The sequence below is a fragment of the Idiotropiscis lumnitzeri genome, chromosome 21 (genome assembly GCF_059441095.1).
Source record: "Idiotropiscis lumnitzeri isolate Australia: NSW breed Sydney's pygmy pipehorse chromosome 21, RoL_Ilum_1.0, whole genome shotgun sequence".
NCBI classification, from domain to species: domain Eukaryota; kingdom Metazoa; phylum Chordata; class Actinopteri; order Syngnathiformes; family Syngnathidae; genus Idiotropiscis; species Idiotropiscis lumnitzeri.
Genome location: NC_142411.1, coordinates 7,445,473 through 7,461,513, shown reverse-complemented (window position 1 = coordinate 7,461,513; position 16,041 = coordinate 7,445,473). Strand labels below are relative to the sequence as shown.

General features: G+C 42.0%; 1 protein-coding gene across 3 annotated transcripts in view; it reads left to right on the top strand.

Moving 5' to 3' along the window:
• Positions 1–856: 856 nt before the first annotated feature.
• The window catches only part of rgs6 (regulator of G protein signaling 6), a 48,365-nt gene continuing 33,180 nt past the window's right edge, over positions 857–16,041 (top strand). The window contains exons 1-2 of one of the 3 annotated variants that reach the window (XM_088286741.1): positions 857–1,173; positions 7,938–8,273. In XM_088286741.1, the coding sequence (XP_088142867.1) occupies positions 8,052–8,273 (222 nt within the window). In that variant the 5' untranslated portion in view covers positions 857–1,173; positions 7,938–8,051. Of the gene's footprint in view, positions 1,174–4,174; positions 4,379–7,937; positions 8,304–16,041 lie in introns of those variants that run through there. The other 2 variants (XM_088286740.1, XM_088286742.1) reach the window with 2 other exon arrangements.

Genomic DNA, 16,041 nt, shown 5'->3' with positions numbered 1-16,041 from the left:
GCAGTGTTCCGATAACTCCCAAACCTTATCAAAGCGTTCAAATTCAATGCAAATTCCGGTTTCAGGATCATGACAAAAACGAGTTGAGCTCTAAAGCCGATTGAACCTCTGTGGGAGGAGCTAAGACAAGTGCAGAAGTCTCGTTCAAGATATTGTTTGATTCCAGTGATTGCTACATCTTCATGGTGAGTATAAAGTTGTAACATTATAATACACCTCTTAACCCATTTTTGTCCTTGAATGACAGTTAAAACGTGAACAGCACATTGACAATCCAACGCCTCCATCTGGCTCCATTAAGGAATTAAAAAAAAATACTTATAACATTGCCTGTATTGCACAGTGTGACACTAAAACAGATTGCCACATTATTTATTTATTTATTTTAATTATTCGCACTACAGTTTCAGTGTGTGTGTGTGTGTGTTTGTGCGTGTGCGTGTCTTTGGGCAGCGTACACAAAACATGAACATCCTGGAATAGTTGTAACATTTTCTGGTTATACACAGTTGACTAGATTTCCGTAAAAAAAAAAAAAGACTTGATTATCTAAAGCAATTAGCGAGAGTTTGATTAAATGAAAATATTGAAGTTTTCAACCAGCATTGCACCAATGGGAAATTTTTAGTAAGTATCGCTTAGTAAGAAATAATTGTCTTGGGAAAGAGGCTCCACTTCCAGCTGGGATCAAAAGTGCAACTTTCAAGTCATTTGTTGCCCAAGAAAATCTTGCAGCAACCTGTATGCCTTCAACCCTGTTCCTTGAAGCTCGCTGTCCCGCCTGTTTTCCACCCCCCCCCCCTTGCTGCAACACAGCTGATTCAAATGATCATTATCTACAGACCTTACTGACTATCTGATCGTTTGAATCAGATGTGCTGCAGCAGGGAGCGATTGGCAAAACAGGCAGTGGTGGCGTAGCTCGAGGAACAGCATCGAAGGACCCCTGCCTGCATGCGATGTCTCTCCACCTGCGGAGACATTCGAGGGTCATTTGAGGCAACTGCTTTGCGGGCGCTTCCAGAAGAGAAGAGAAGAGAAGAGGTGTAACAGTGGAGGCGGCTGTGGATTAGTCATCTTTAGTACAGGTGGAAAACGTGGGGGTTGAATCACTTGAAGGATTTTCGACACAAGTCTGACGGCGGGGAGCTGGTGGATTACACACGTTTAAAGGTATCGTTTAAAAGTGACTCAGGTGAAGTTGACCTTCGGAAGAATGTAGAGTGGAACGCTGATTTGATGGACTAATTGGGTGGTTCTCTGTTAAAGCTGTCCATGACTTCTTTTGCAGCCCCCCCACCACACACACACACGCACGCAAACGGACATTGAAATGCATTTTAGCTTGCTCAAGTCTACTCTGAGTCTGTTTTGTCTGTAACGTACGGAAGAGGATTAGGGCCATGAATGAGAAAAAAAAAAGATTGGAAGGATTCTGACTTTAATCTCAGAATTCTGACTTTAATCTCAGAATTCTGACTTTATTCTCAGAATTCTGACTTTAATCTCAGAATTCTGACTTTAATCTCAGAATTCTGACTTTATTCTCAGAATTCTGACTTTAATATCAGAATTCTGACTTTAAAGTGAGAATTCTGACTTTATTCTCAGCATTCTGACTTTAAAGTGAGAATTCTGACTTTATTCTCAGCATTCTGACTTTAAAGTGAGAATTCTGACTTTATTCTCAGCATTCTGACTTTAAAGTGAGAATTCTGACTTTATTCTCAGCATTCTGACTTTAAAGTGAGAATTCTGACTTTATTCTCAGCATTCTGACTTTAAAGTGAGAATTCTGACTTTATTCTCAGAATTCTGACTTTAAAGTGAGAATTCTGACTTTATTCTCAGAATTCTGACTTTAAAGTGAGAATTCTGACTTTATTCTCAGAATTCTGACTTTATTCTCAGAATTCTGACTTTATTCTCAGAAAGTCAGAATTCTGAGATTAAAGTCAGAATTCTGAGATTAAAGTCAGAATCCTTCCAATCTTTTTTTTTTTTCTCATTCATGGCCCTAATCCTCTTCCGTAGTAACGAGCCGAAAACACCTGACCAGTCATTTTTGTGGCAAATTATGGCCAATTCTGGAAATGATAGATTGAAAGTTACGGGAGTTTTGAGTTGACTGGAAACTATTTTCCATTTATTGTTTCCGAGTCTGTTAAATCAAGGTTCCACTTTCCAGAAACTCTGCATATGAATCTATGCTTATCCCCTTTCACGCTGGCCTTCAAAACCTGAATAATAATTTTTTTTCTCAGTTCGAAGTGTCAAGGTACCAAAATGGTTTAACATTTACGATAGTCTGCACTGTTTTCCAAACAGATTAGGGAGGTAAAATCCTTCTTAACATCCTTGATATCGCGGGATAATCTTTTAGAGCAGGCGTGGGCAAACTATGGCCCGGGGGCCACATGTGGCCCGTTAAATGTTTTAACCCGGCCCGCCAAACTTGAAAAACATTAAATGAATAAACCTTTTTGTTTTATTTTCTAAATACTCTGCTGTCTAAAACACAGATATTGCTTTTGTTCATTTTCATTTAAAATTAATTGTATTTTTTTTTTTCTCCGATGAGGTTAAGTTACCAAAACACTCCATCCATCTGCTCCTGGTCCGGCCCCTCTGTCATATTTTAGAACCAATTGTGGCCCGCAAATCCAAAAGTTTGCTCACCCCTGTTTTAGAGACTGTGAGATCAGGCATTTGCTGACTTTGAGTGGAAAAAAATGCAAAAAAAAAAAAAAAAAAAGCAGCATCAACATTTTCGACTCCTCCGCAAGATTCGGTGGTTGAGGAAATATTGCATCTGGGTCACAGGGCACTCCACTTGAGTTAAGTTTGCATGTTGACCAGCCGAGTGGTCTTTGAGTGTGTTCACGTGTAAACTAGGATCAAATGTGGGGCGACACTCGTCTAACCACCAAATCCTTTGGGAACTTGGCTTCCTGTTTACCCTTGCGCAATAATGGAGTCGGTCCACAGTAGAGGCTCCCGTTTCCACCCGTCAGTCGACGATGTGTGTTAGGCTAGAGTGGTCCATTAGTATCATACGACAGCTAACCGCTAAGTATGCGTATTGATTTGTCAGCTTATGGCTGTCTACTTTTTTCCGTTTGCACACTATGAGAGGATAAAAAAAAAAAAGAACACACGGTTAAGTGTGATTTTTTTTTTCCAGTCAATCGTAGAAATGTGGAGAATTAGGCCTCCCGCTGTGTTGCTGCATACAAGAACACATCTAAGGGAAGCCATCAGGGCCCACTTTTCCTCTTTAGTTGGTGTCATCGCATCACATGCTTTGATGTCGTTCGTCGCGCAGCCAAAAAGCCACCACCGGCTGAGCGCGTCGTCCCTCAGCGCTCTGGCTTTTCCATCTGTTTGAACCTCACGTGATGGGAGGAAGGGAAAGGGCAATATTTGAATCATAAAATATTGTATCAAGCAACATATCGAATCGTGTTTTGCTGTTGTACTATTTCTTTTAAGGCGTCGTACCTTCTTGAAATGAGCGAGCGCAATGGCCATATTGAATCGTATCGCACGGACGGAAAAGTTCCACTTCGACTGTAAGACGTTTGCTTATGTGTAATAAAGTAGCAAGAATCTTTTATTACCTCACGAGCGCCAAAATATGTACAGTGTGTTTAATGTCTTTGTAGGAAGTAGCCTGTAAAATAGATGGATGGGAGTTAAACAGTACACTAACTTAGGCCAATCAATGCGGTTTGGTCTATCGTAGCAATCCTCGGTTATCACGAAATTATGCTCCCCTTGGAAGTGAGCAATATTGGCAAAGACGGTGTAGTACTGTGACAGCTGGAGAGAAAACACACCTTTCTCTGTCTCTCGCTCTCTCTCTGTCTCTCTCTCGCTCTCTCTCGCTCACTCTTTCTCACTCGCTCGCTCTCTCGCTCACTCTCTCTCTCTCGCTCTCTCTCGCTCTCTCTCTCTCTCTGGCTCTCTCTCTCTGTCTCTCTCTATGTCTCTCTCTCGCTCTCTCTCTCACTCACTCTCTCTCTCTCTGTCTCTCTCGCTCTCGCTCTCTCTCTCTCTCACTGGCTCTCTCTCTCTGTCTCTCTCTCTCTCATTTTTTTTAATATGTATATATGCACTGCACCTCAATCACACACACTGACACACAAACTCTCTTTCACTCTCACGCTGGCACACACACACCTATATACACACATGCTCACAGACACTCCACTGCGCTCCCTCTCTCGCTCTACATACACACACCCCTTCTCTCTTTCCTTTGCTTTTCCCTTTCTCACACTGTCTCAGTGCACGCGTGCGTTCGGAGAGGGTCTGTGAAAGCGTTTATTTTAGGAGCTGCCCGAGACACAGATAAGAGGAAGAGGAGAGCGTTGAGGTAGGATGATGATGGCAGACTGGAATGATTTTCTATTTTCATTCTACATAATAATAATAATAGTCTTGTCTTTTAACTTGGAAGTGACAGACTGCCCGTTTTGTGTGTGTGTGTGTGTCTTTAAGCACATGCAGTGTGCTGGTGCCAGATGTTTAGTGTCAGCTGGGATTTAAGCACAAAAAAAAAATGCTTGGTCAAGTGTCTTGCACCAAGGTGTCTATGTGTCAGATGAGACTTGACGCTTGTTACGTGTGATTTTTACAAGTTAAATTACACCCTTGGAGCACCTGCCATAAAAATGAGGAGACCATTCAGCATCATGGAGTGCTTTAATGCAGCCTCAATTTCAGTGAGCACTCGCTATTTTGTGCATACGAGATTGTGACTTGTCACCTGTACGTGTGCGTCCGCCAAATATAGTCTCTTTGAAACATGTTTGGGAAATACTTTGATTTCTTTTCAACACCAAAGAAATGACACTTTGCGACAGACAAATAGTCAAGGTTCAGCCTGTGAAAATGTAAATTCACTGTACGGCAGGCAACAAAAGTGAGAACACCCCGAAGTGAAAAAGTCAAAATTGGGGCGTTCTCACTGACATGTCGTATATTCTGTGTGTGCGCGTGAGGGAGGAACAAAAAGTCTAATTTAGGCTGCAGCTAGTGGCTCTGCGTGTTTATGAAGTGGTCCTCGGAGAATGGTGAGACCACCGACTGATGCTGAGGAGAGAGCGAGAGACCTACTCTAGGGCATGATGTTAAAGCCGACCTACGAAGCGGGTGCTCATGGGATGGCGTCTGCCAAAGGTGCAAAGTTGCCGCCCGGTTTATTTTGCATGATTTTTGGGAGGAGTATCGTCAAGTTTAGCATGCTCGATGTGATACCTGAGAGGAAATGGCATGGCCCGTCTGCAAAGCAGCTCGAAAAACGATGCCAGCATAGGAGAGGCGGCAGGGAGACATTTTGAGCTCGATTTAAACATTTTTCAAACGTCCCCAACCAAAATTAAGACATATGGTCTTAAATCTGGGAGCTTGAAGGTTAACTTGGAGCCAGTCACAAGAAGGAGTCATGTCATCATCTTGCATCTTGGGTCATTTCAGTGCTGAGCTCATTCTCTGGACAGCTTCTAATCATTTTATGACAATGGCAAATTATTTCTATGGGGAAAAAAAACAAAAACGAATTCAACAAGCATCCCTGGAGGAGATTGTCTGACCCCGGAGGTTGCAGAGTAGCATGAGCATGCAATGATATGATGATGAGTTTTGTGAGAGCGACAGCTGCTTGCTGGGTTGGCGGTGACCTCAATTTAGAGGAGGCACTAACTCGGCATGTAAGAACTTTGCGTGCTGTCCAGAGGATTTGTTGGCTGCAGTTTGTCTCATTCATAAAACATAAAAAAGACAATTGGGCGTTAACGCAAATTCATCACGTTGACTGGGAAAGTAATAACTGTTGCGCATTAGTGGAGAGATGCCAGTTTTTCTTGGCGGATAGAGAGAATTTTAAGACTTGGTAGACTTCTGTCCACAATTCAAACCAAAACTATCTTTTCTGTTTTCATGATCCTGTGTTGAATATCTTATACTCGCCCATCTGCTTGTACGTAATGATGCAATGTGGACAGGTCCCAAAAAAAAAAAAAAAAAGTGTCAGACTTCATCACAGTGGCCAGTGAGAAATAAGAAGATAGTTTCCCCAGTAACTTTCATCTCAGGGTGCACTTGGAGGTTATGATGGAACTGTAACCTGCTTGGATGCAAATTCAAAATGATGAAATGAGTCCGTTCATCTCCACATAAAGTCGCGAACATGTCATGCTGGAAAAAAGTTCCTCCTGTTGGGCCAAAGTCAAAAGGAGATGTGATTTCACATATGTTTTGAAGGTGCTGGAGCTACTACACTCAACTCCCAAATGTTGTATGTTTTGGAGCAGTGCTGATAAGAATATTTTCGTTCCGACTTGCTTGGAAAATGGTCAAAGCCTGACAATTGTACTTGTTCAATAATTACAATCGTAAATTTGGTCAGCTGAGCCATTTTTTTCAGTTTATTTTGTTAGCTTTTAGAAACTATATTAACATTTGATTGACATGCACCGACACACACGTTCAGGTTTTCATGTGTCGCGGGGACCATAGGGTCTCTTTATCACACTTGTGGAAAATAAGTGTCGCACATCTTTCCTCTTCACCCATTCTGCAGCTTTTTTTTTTTTTTTTTTTTTTGCTGTTGGCCATCTGTGCGCAACTAGCATTGCTATCAATAATGACTTTTAATGCAGTCAGTATCTATGATTGGGTTTGAGATTCATGGCATCAATGATACCACAAAATTGCCTACTCAGCCACACCCATTACATGTACATGATGTCTCAACTGCTTCTTTCCTAACATGGCGGAGGGACTGAACCCAGTTTAAGCCCAGAACCCCTCAAATCCCACCACCCACGGTGTGTACTCCGGTGTCAGCATTACACGTGCACTGATGCACAAATTCAAGTTTCTAGGCTATTTCTGCACAAGGCAGAACAATAAAACCACTGTCTCACAGATGTTTCCGGATCAAGACTTGGTTCTGATATGCAAACCCATATTGGAAGATGTATATCCCCAAAATGATGCATGTGCACACGCACACGCACGCACATGACAGCGTTTGAGGAAAGTGGAGCACGTTGTGTTGGCAGCCACCCACCAGTGCAACGTTGATGAATTTTTCAACAAAACCAAAGTAAAACAACAGTACGGTATACACCCCCTATGATATTAATGCAGCATATGGCAGCCTCTCATCTCGCAGTAATATTTTAGCAACTAATTGAATGTTTTGTTTTGTGGATGTAGAAATAATTCACACAGGCATCAACAATCAATTTTTTTTCCCCACCCCTGAGCTTTTCATTATTTCTTCTGATAGGTGGTGCACCTCCATGAAACTAGAGGCTCAATAGTTACAAAAATATTAAATATAATGTCAGCTGCTTAACAGGAGCAAGGTTGAATTTGCTTCATGTGAAAATACTTTTTGTTTGAAACTGAAAATCCAAACTTTATATTCTGCTCAAATCAACTTTAAATGTGCAATATTTGCAAACAAGCTGGTGATTTTTACTTTCCCGTTGTTACTGTCTGCTATGCTGCATGTGCGCGTTTAGAAATGTCTTGAGTGCCACTTTGACGCATGAGCCCTCTCACCCAGCTGTTCCCTTGCCGCCACCTTCCGTATCATTATTAGCGTCACCTGTGCTACCATTCACTTCCCCCGTCAACTCACTACTCGTGCGATACAACCAATTTGCTCCGTCCCGTCTTGTCTTGAGAATTGCATGTGGGACTTGATCCCATCTCTGGTGTGTGTAAATATAATGTATGAGATTCCAGTTTGGCTACTGTGGACCAAATTTTAAGACTTTTTTTTTTTTTTTGGCAGTGTGTCAATTACAGCAGAGCCTAATCAAATGCTACACACAAAAAAATATGCTTCTTTGGCATATAAGGAGCTACAAACATAAAAAACAGTCGCATCTCATGCATTCCTTTTGCTCTGACTTTAGCCGCGGCTGCACCCCGATGGAGGGACATTAAAGGCAAGGACGAGAGTGTGACGCTTCTTAACGAGGACAGGATAACTTCACAAGGGGCGAGGACGACAGTCACGCGGCAAGGAAATGGCTGAGGCACCGATGCAACAATCACAACAACAGACAGAAGACGAAGAGCAGCAGAGTGAGGAGCAGCTGAGCTCTTCCGGGTCTCCCGAGGCCGATGAAGACGTAGAATACCTGAAAGAAGACGTTCAGACCCCCCCGACCCGACCTCTGCTGTCAATGAGGTCCTTGAGCATCGTGGACTCCGATGACGACTCCCCCAACATGATCGTCTACAGAAAAGTAAGACAAACTATCCTGATTTTCTTTGTGGTAATTATTGTGAACATGCTCGGAGCTCACGTTTGGCGGCAAACTCATGACCTGTCTCTTGTGGTAGTCTAACACAAGAAGGGGTGGGGGGCTAGCCCTGGGGGGGTCTGAGCCTGTAATGCAGTGCTTCTCAAATAGAGGGGCGGGTGAGGCGTGTGAAACAGGAGAACATGCTTTTTTTTTTTTTTTCCCCGCCTTCCTACAATAAAGTGTAATTGCACATCCACTCCAGTAGTTGGCAGTGGCGCTCTACTTGCCCATGGTGCGCAGCAAGTATTAACTTTACTTTGAAACAAAAATGCTGTTATTTATAGTTGTGGCGCAGAGTGGGTTTGTGGTGGGGGGGTGCAAATTGTTTTCTTCTTGCTAGCGGGGGCGTAACAGAAAATAATTGAGAAGCACTGCTCTAATGACAATGGCTCTTATTCCTGTCCTGATCACCAGGAGTCAAAATTGACGTTGCCTTGCTTACTCTGGGTTAGTGAGGTCAGCAGGGATGATGTAGAACAACTAAACGTGGTGTAGTATCCGGTCGCAACTCGGTGCTGCCTAGTGTGTCCGGCACGATGTGATTATTACATTGGGACTTGCCCGGTGTGCGAGTGATGAACCGCGATACGGCGGTGATTCACTGTAGGTGATAAATGGTAATGACGAATTGCCTTTGCTGTGTTTATAGCTCGTGTTAAAAATGTATCTTCATGGGAGCACTGTTGGTCGGGATAGGGTGCTATCAGTGCAATATTGATATAGTGTTGCAATAAAGTTGGATTATAGAGCAAGCCAACGTCGGTATCGCTCCCTGGCTATCTGACGGATGTCCACGGTGCTGCTCCTATCGGCCTCCTGAGGGAAATATCAGGCTCCAGCGGGCTCTGTGCTCCGCTAGCTTTGTCTGCTTATTTTGCAGAGCAACTTTTCCAACCTGATAACAGTCACAGGGAATGAATATGATTTAGAATGGGGGTGTGAACCCAAACGATTGGGTTGCTTAAAAGTTTGAGGCACTATATTGATGCTTTGAGAAGTTTTTGGGTGCTTTTTCACATCAATGTTGTCCATATAAAATATGTTTGAGTATCATACTGATGCATTTTTGGCATAATTCTTGATTTGATAGTTGGCCATTTTGCGTCATTCAATGTCATGGGAGTCATTGGTCGTGTCGTGGTTCACACAGGCGATTTGATATTTTATGCCACTTTTTGCATGTAGTCAACTGACAACTCATACAGTCCATGTTCGGTTTGATTGTGGTTTTCCGAGTTACTTAGTTGCAGCAACACATGTAGACAGACAATTTAATGACACTCTAAGGCATATATTCCTTTTCCTTTGCGAAAATAACTAATAATACAGCAGTTTATGCCCCGCAGTAGTTGAGAAACTTTATTTGTATCTGCGTGACTGTATTATAGTGCCCTCCGGTGGCCAGGTTGTGCATTCAAATGTAGGCTTCCATTAATTAAACATGATGTCCAAAATTGTTTAACCAAACATTATGTCCAAAATTGTTTATGTATTTGTTTTTTAAGAACAATATTTTAGAATATAATTTTCCTTATTTGTTTTCAGGAAGCTGGAACAGATTCATGTCATTTCTATCAATTTCAGTGGGCAATGATGATTTGAGATTTCACTTGAATTAAATCTCAAGGTACCATACTTGGATTAGGGACATACTAATATAAACATAATACTAATACAAAGTAACTTTTACAAATTCAATATAAAGCTGCTAATTTCCATGTCGCATACATTTTAAGAGACGTGGGACAAAACAAATTCAATAGAAAACTATTTTCAGAACTGTGACATTTTTGTAATTTTTTTTTTTTTTTTTAATTTGAACTGGAATATCCACTCTGTGTACACTTTTCTTGGAGTGACCGCTTACTTCATTGCAAAAGGCGCAACCCAATGGGTTGCCACTCCCAAGGGCTTCAATTCTCCATGCGAGCGCACTCTGTGCAGTGCAGATGCACACGAGGGAGCGACAAGATGAGATGACTCCATTCCAAAGGCAACTTTACCACCACCCTACAGTAACGCAGTGTGTGCGTGGCGTGAGAATGAACGCGGGAACATGACAGTCGGCGCCCGCCGTCACGCTCGATGAACCGTGACGCACACCATGTTTGCATGCGGCCCTCACACCAGCCAGAAAATAACACCGCTAATGTAATGACCGTACGTCTCACTGCTTCCCCAGCAGGCAGCAATTGCACGCATTTACTTATTTATAGTGCACCAACATAAAGCATCGCGAGGCGGACGAGATTAGAAAGCGATGGGTCGAGGGCATCTAGGCAATTTGAATCATATTTTCATCATTGTAGCCTTTGGAAAAGAAAGGAAAATAATGGCCTAAAGCAAGTCTAATCTGCTGTAAACTTTTCAATCAGAATAAAGACTCACTGAGTGCATTGTTGAATAATTCACATGTTCCAGTGTGCTGGGATATTGAAGAGAGCCTGCAATTGAGGGAACGAGTAGAGACATAGGCATGTTGACACAAAGAAGACAAAGCAGCCACCGGGAAAATAATTTTTATTAATAAATTTTTTCGAATAGAAAATTCTCCATTTTTAGTCCCTCATTTTGTGCGAACTACCCAAAAAAATGCCCATATCCCCCCCCCCCCCCAAGATATTTTATAAATAATTCACTTGTTCATAGTTTGGCTCTTACGCATTATTCTTTACCGTTACTCATTCTTATCTTCCAGCCACCATCTCACTATTACGTCGGTTATCTGCAGGTACTCGGGCCTCCTCAAACTTTCCAAAAACATGCATTTGAAGTTTCCAGAAGACTCTTAATCAGGGGTGTCGAACCTACGGCCTGCGGGCTTGATCAGGCCCACAATTGGGTTTAATCTGGCCCGCGAGAGGAATTGGTAGAGTATGAAAATAAGTACGGCCCGATTGAATAAACAGCCTCCCCAAATTCGCCAAATTGCTGATGTTTATTGTAAACGAGTAATATAAGTCCTCAATGAATAAACTTTTATCATAATATCAAATCTTCTCATTTTACCTTGAACGTCATATTGGGCAAGTCAACAGGGCATCAAACTAACTGGTTCGTCAATTCTAAAGAATATACAATGTCTGTGGTGTAAAGTTTTAAACTGTATACAGTCTGTGGGATATATTCTGGTCATCTGCAATCATGTATTTGTCGTCAATTTTTCATCATTTGCATACAATTTCGCCAGAAATGGCATTTCTTGTAGTCAGCAGAATCGCAACATCAGATTGTGGATATCTACTCCTTGTTCCATATGACAAGAATTGTGGGTAATACTTTAGGGATTATGTAACAGATTTTTAGAACGTAGCGTTCCAAAATGTGATTATTTAGGTAATATGTATTTGGTGATTTCATTCTTACTTGACTGAGTTGTCACTGATTATTCAAGCAGCTGAATTTGAGGTTGATGCCACCATCTCATGTTTGCTATCATGGTTGTGGAATCAGTTCCTAGTTATGAGAACGTGGGGGTGTAACGCAGGCTAGCCAGACACTGTCAGCTTTGATTAATGACTTGGTGCTGAATCAGGTTGGGGATGGAACATAGGGATTTTGGGGGGGGGGCATGGAAGACTACAGAATTTCAGCATGAAAGAGAAAGTCAAGGGATTATGAGCAGGATAAACCTGCCAGAGTGCATTTTAGGAGAAGGTGTCACCACTCCTCACTCAGTTCTGAGTGGAGCTGTGATCGAGAGGCTTCGGTTGGAGTGAAGGTTACTTCAGGTAACAATGCTTAAATCCGGCCATCGGATTGTGGGAGACAATAAACTTTGTTTATTCTTTATTGCTTCGGCCAAGCCGGTTGTTTTCAGCGGCGGCATCACTCAGCAGCATGACACAAAAACTACTCAACCAATTTCCACAAAGTGAGCCACAGGCTACGGATGAAAAAAAAAATGGGGGCAGATGAGGATAAAGGAGCAGAAGTTTCATTTTTCCTTTATGTTCTAGGGCAGGGGTCCTCAATCCTATTCCTCGAGGGCTGTTTTCCTGCCCGTTTTCCACCGCTCTCTGCTGCAACATACCTGGTTCAAATCATCAGATAATCCGCAAGGTCCGCAGAAGCTCAAACGATCCTGATCATTTGAATCAGGTGTGGTGCAGCAGGGAGAGATGGAAAACAGACAGGACAGCAGCCCTTGAGGAACAGGATTGAAGACCCCTGTTCTATATGAATGTATGAATATATATCCCCCTCATTTATGACAGCACGGCGAGTGTTGGACGACCTAGCTTCTCTTGAAAAGTCCGACTTGAAAATGGCGTCGCAAGTCTATCTGCAATTAAATCCACACTTTTCCCTCCTTCGGCCATTGAGGTTTAAAAATATCAAGAATATATTTCAGATTTTCGAACGCTCGCCAGTTAGGACTTTGTTGTGTTGATTCCGAATAGCGTTGATCCCTCACAAATGAGTATCCAATCACAAGACACTTTCATCATCTTCAACGTAAGGCCTTACTGTCATCAACTCATGATTTGATTGGCTAGCGCAGCTGTCTATCAACGGTAAAAGCCCCCTTGAGACACAGAACAGACGCCGGCACGATTGTATCTGAAGGACTTGGACAAATCGTGCGTGCTACTGCTATCATGAAACCTGCCTGGCAACACGAGCTATCTGAATTCTGATTGGGTAAAAACTCTAACCTAAAAATTCAACAGTTGAACAAGAGTTGTACAGAGGAGGCATGTCTGGTGTTCTCCATACCTTAGTTTCTGAGGAGTAGGTTGGACATTGTTCGTGGTACATATGATGAAACTGGATGTGAATGCTCCCCATGTTCCATAGGGTTGTGGTTAGGTTAGGATTAGCGTGATGCTAACCTTTTCCAAAGCTTCGGTTTGCCAGGGGGGCTGGTGGTGCCCTATAGGAGCTGCTCCTCTGGATCTTAATCCCTCAGGGTTACGTTATGCAACCTCGAGTCTCCGTAAAATTCAATAAGGATAATCTCCAGATCAAACAAGACCCTAATGATAAGTGCCAGGAAAAAAATGATTCATGGATATTTGCGAAAACAAAGGAAAACCTTTCTCTCGAACGAACAAAATGGTGTCATTGGCCTCAACCTGCAGCTAATGCACGGCCGTTAAAGTAAGACGAAAGCAAAGCACTTACACAGCGAAAACTTCCAACATGTGGTTTGTGAGGGCCAAGAGAAAGCGACGTGTTAAGATTTTTCCCAGCACCCTCTCAGCAGTTCTACTTTAAAACGATAACAGACCCGCTGATTCCCAACATTTACGCTCTTACGCGAAAGGTTGCCTGGCTATGAAATATGCATGCCCCGGACCGCCGTCCCCATTATCTCTTCGGATGAGTCATCAATCATCCACGAATGGGAGTCGGCGAAGAATATGCAAATCATGATCTCAGTTTACAAAGCTCTGGGATGCCAACTAACAACCTCTCCTCATAATTAACGCGATATCCGCCCCTCCCTCGCGACCACCCGTACTTACTAGACGAACAGACCGACATTTAGAGGATGCAAGGTGACGTTTTCAAGTTGAAAGGTTAAACTGGGGCCGATCATACGAGCTGATAGTGGCGAGTAATTAGAATGAGAAGTGATGGCTCTCGCCCATGGGGAGTCGTTTATCTCCTTCGACTGCTTCTTTCTTCCAGCTTGCCTTCCTCGCCACATTCCTTCTGCTCTTTTTATTCAATCCTCCACCCCCAAATTGTCCAATTGCCTGGCTCTCTTATGAAAATGAAAATCGGTGGGCTTGTCTGTCCTCTATCCATACATGATGCATGTTTGTATCTGTGTCACACTGACACAAGTTTAATCAATGCTGGATTATAGATGATTTGTTTAGGAAAATTAAATGAACGGGGGGGGGGGAATCCGAGTCAAAAAGATTCGTATCAAAAGTTTGTTACAACCTGAATTTAGCACGTTATAATATGGGGCCTTCCTTACCTCTCCAGTTCCTCGATAAGGAACGATCAATGCTACCTCAAGAGGTCGAAAAATGCATTTCGAAACCGATAATCTCATCCACGACGACTACATCTCGAGTCAAGTGTTAACGTATTTTCCGGACTATAAGCCACTGTTTTTTTTCCTAGATTTTGAACCAGGTGGCTAATACAACAGTGCGGCTTTTCTGTGGATTTTTCTTTCACTGGTAGGGGAGCTTTATAGTTCAGAAAATACGCTAAATAAATATTGATTTTTATTTTAATTTATTTAAAATTTTTTTTCTCTTGGGCCTGTTCTGTTTTAATTAGCAAAGTTGTTAAAAAGACACTGTTTGAAGAATCTATTTACCTTTATGTGCAATCACACTACAAAATCGTTATTTACATGCAATGAACTAATTTTTTTCAACGTAAAAAAACTGCGGCTTATAGCCTGGGTGGTATGTTTTTTATTTATTTATTTATTTTTTTTTTCATAAAAAGAGTTGCGGCGGCTTATATAGTCCGGAAAATGCAGTCAGTTAATTAAGTCGTGAAAAGGAGTCATGTTCTTGTATTACGTCACGTAATATTTACTATTGTCATTTTATTTTGCATAAATATGTGATAAGTTAAAATAGTTTACACTTTTACTTACTTAGGAATTATCACGTGGAAAACAAATCTAATTTCCATTCTTCAAAGGAAATTCAATTCCGTCTACTTTAGCTCTTCAACTTCCTAGCTTAATGTGAACGCAAGTATTATTTTTTTATTTTTATTTATTTATTTTTTTTCTTCAGGAGACGTGTAGCCACCCAATTCCCATCCAGTAGCCTCACACTTGCCCTTGAAAGTTATTTTGTTCGACAAGGATGCAAGATGAGTCGTAAAAATGTCCCGTTTTTGGATGACTGGGATTTATAGACCTTACATTGAAAACCGCGGTTGGCTTATCGTTGAGATTTCTTTTCCTCTTGGACGACAGAAGATCGTCAAGCATAACGGTCGACGCTAATTTTGTTTTCGCGATGTTTGAGGTCAGTCGAGTTGTTTTAAAAATTAGCCACCATGCTGCCGAAGTACAGCTGCCTCACTCTTGTGAGTTTTGGGTTTGAATCTCTTATGCGGTATTTTTGTGTGCATTTTGTGGTATAGCTTAATTTTCCAAGACCATATTTTTACTACTAAGAGTTTAAACAGTATTTGAAGTAAGTTATTTAATGACTTTACTTTTGAGATGCGCATGGCAGACTGGACACTTTTCACCCTGCAATGACTTGAGTCGATAGCTTTCATCCTTTTGAGCTGGAGCCATAAAACTGAAGTCATGCCCGCTCGCTGCAGCCCACCGGATATTTATTAGCCAATTTCACACTACCCGGATATTTATTGGCGAACAAAAACATGAATCACCTGCTGGCGAGCCTCTGCTGAGCTTTTCGGAGCGGTCCTTTTATTTTGGGGGTGGAATTCCTGCGAGCATTTAAAGTTCAACCAATTTGTGAATGCGCAGTTATTAGACCCAGCGGTCCCGAACCTTTTTCTGACGTACCGGCATATAAACAAATGATTGAATAAACCCGTCACCGATACGCTGTATCAAGTTGTAGTAATTAGTGGAAGCTGTGCACTTGTTTCTCTTCAGTGAGCCCGTCCCATCTTGGGCTAATCTTTTCTTCTTGTCCCAAAAAAAAATCCTCAGAAGCAGTTTTGATGGCTCCATTGACGTATCTGTGAGGCTGTCATGACATATTACCTGGTTCAAATTTAATTATATTAATTAAAAAGA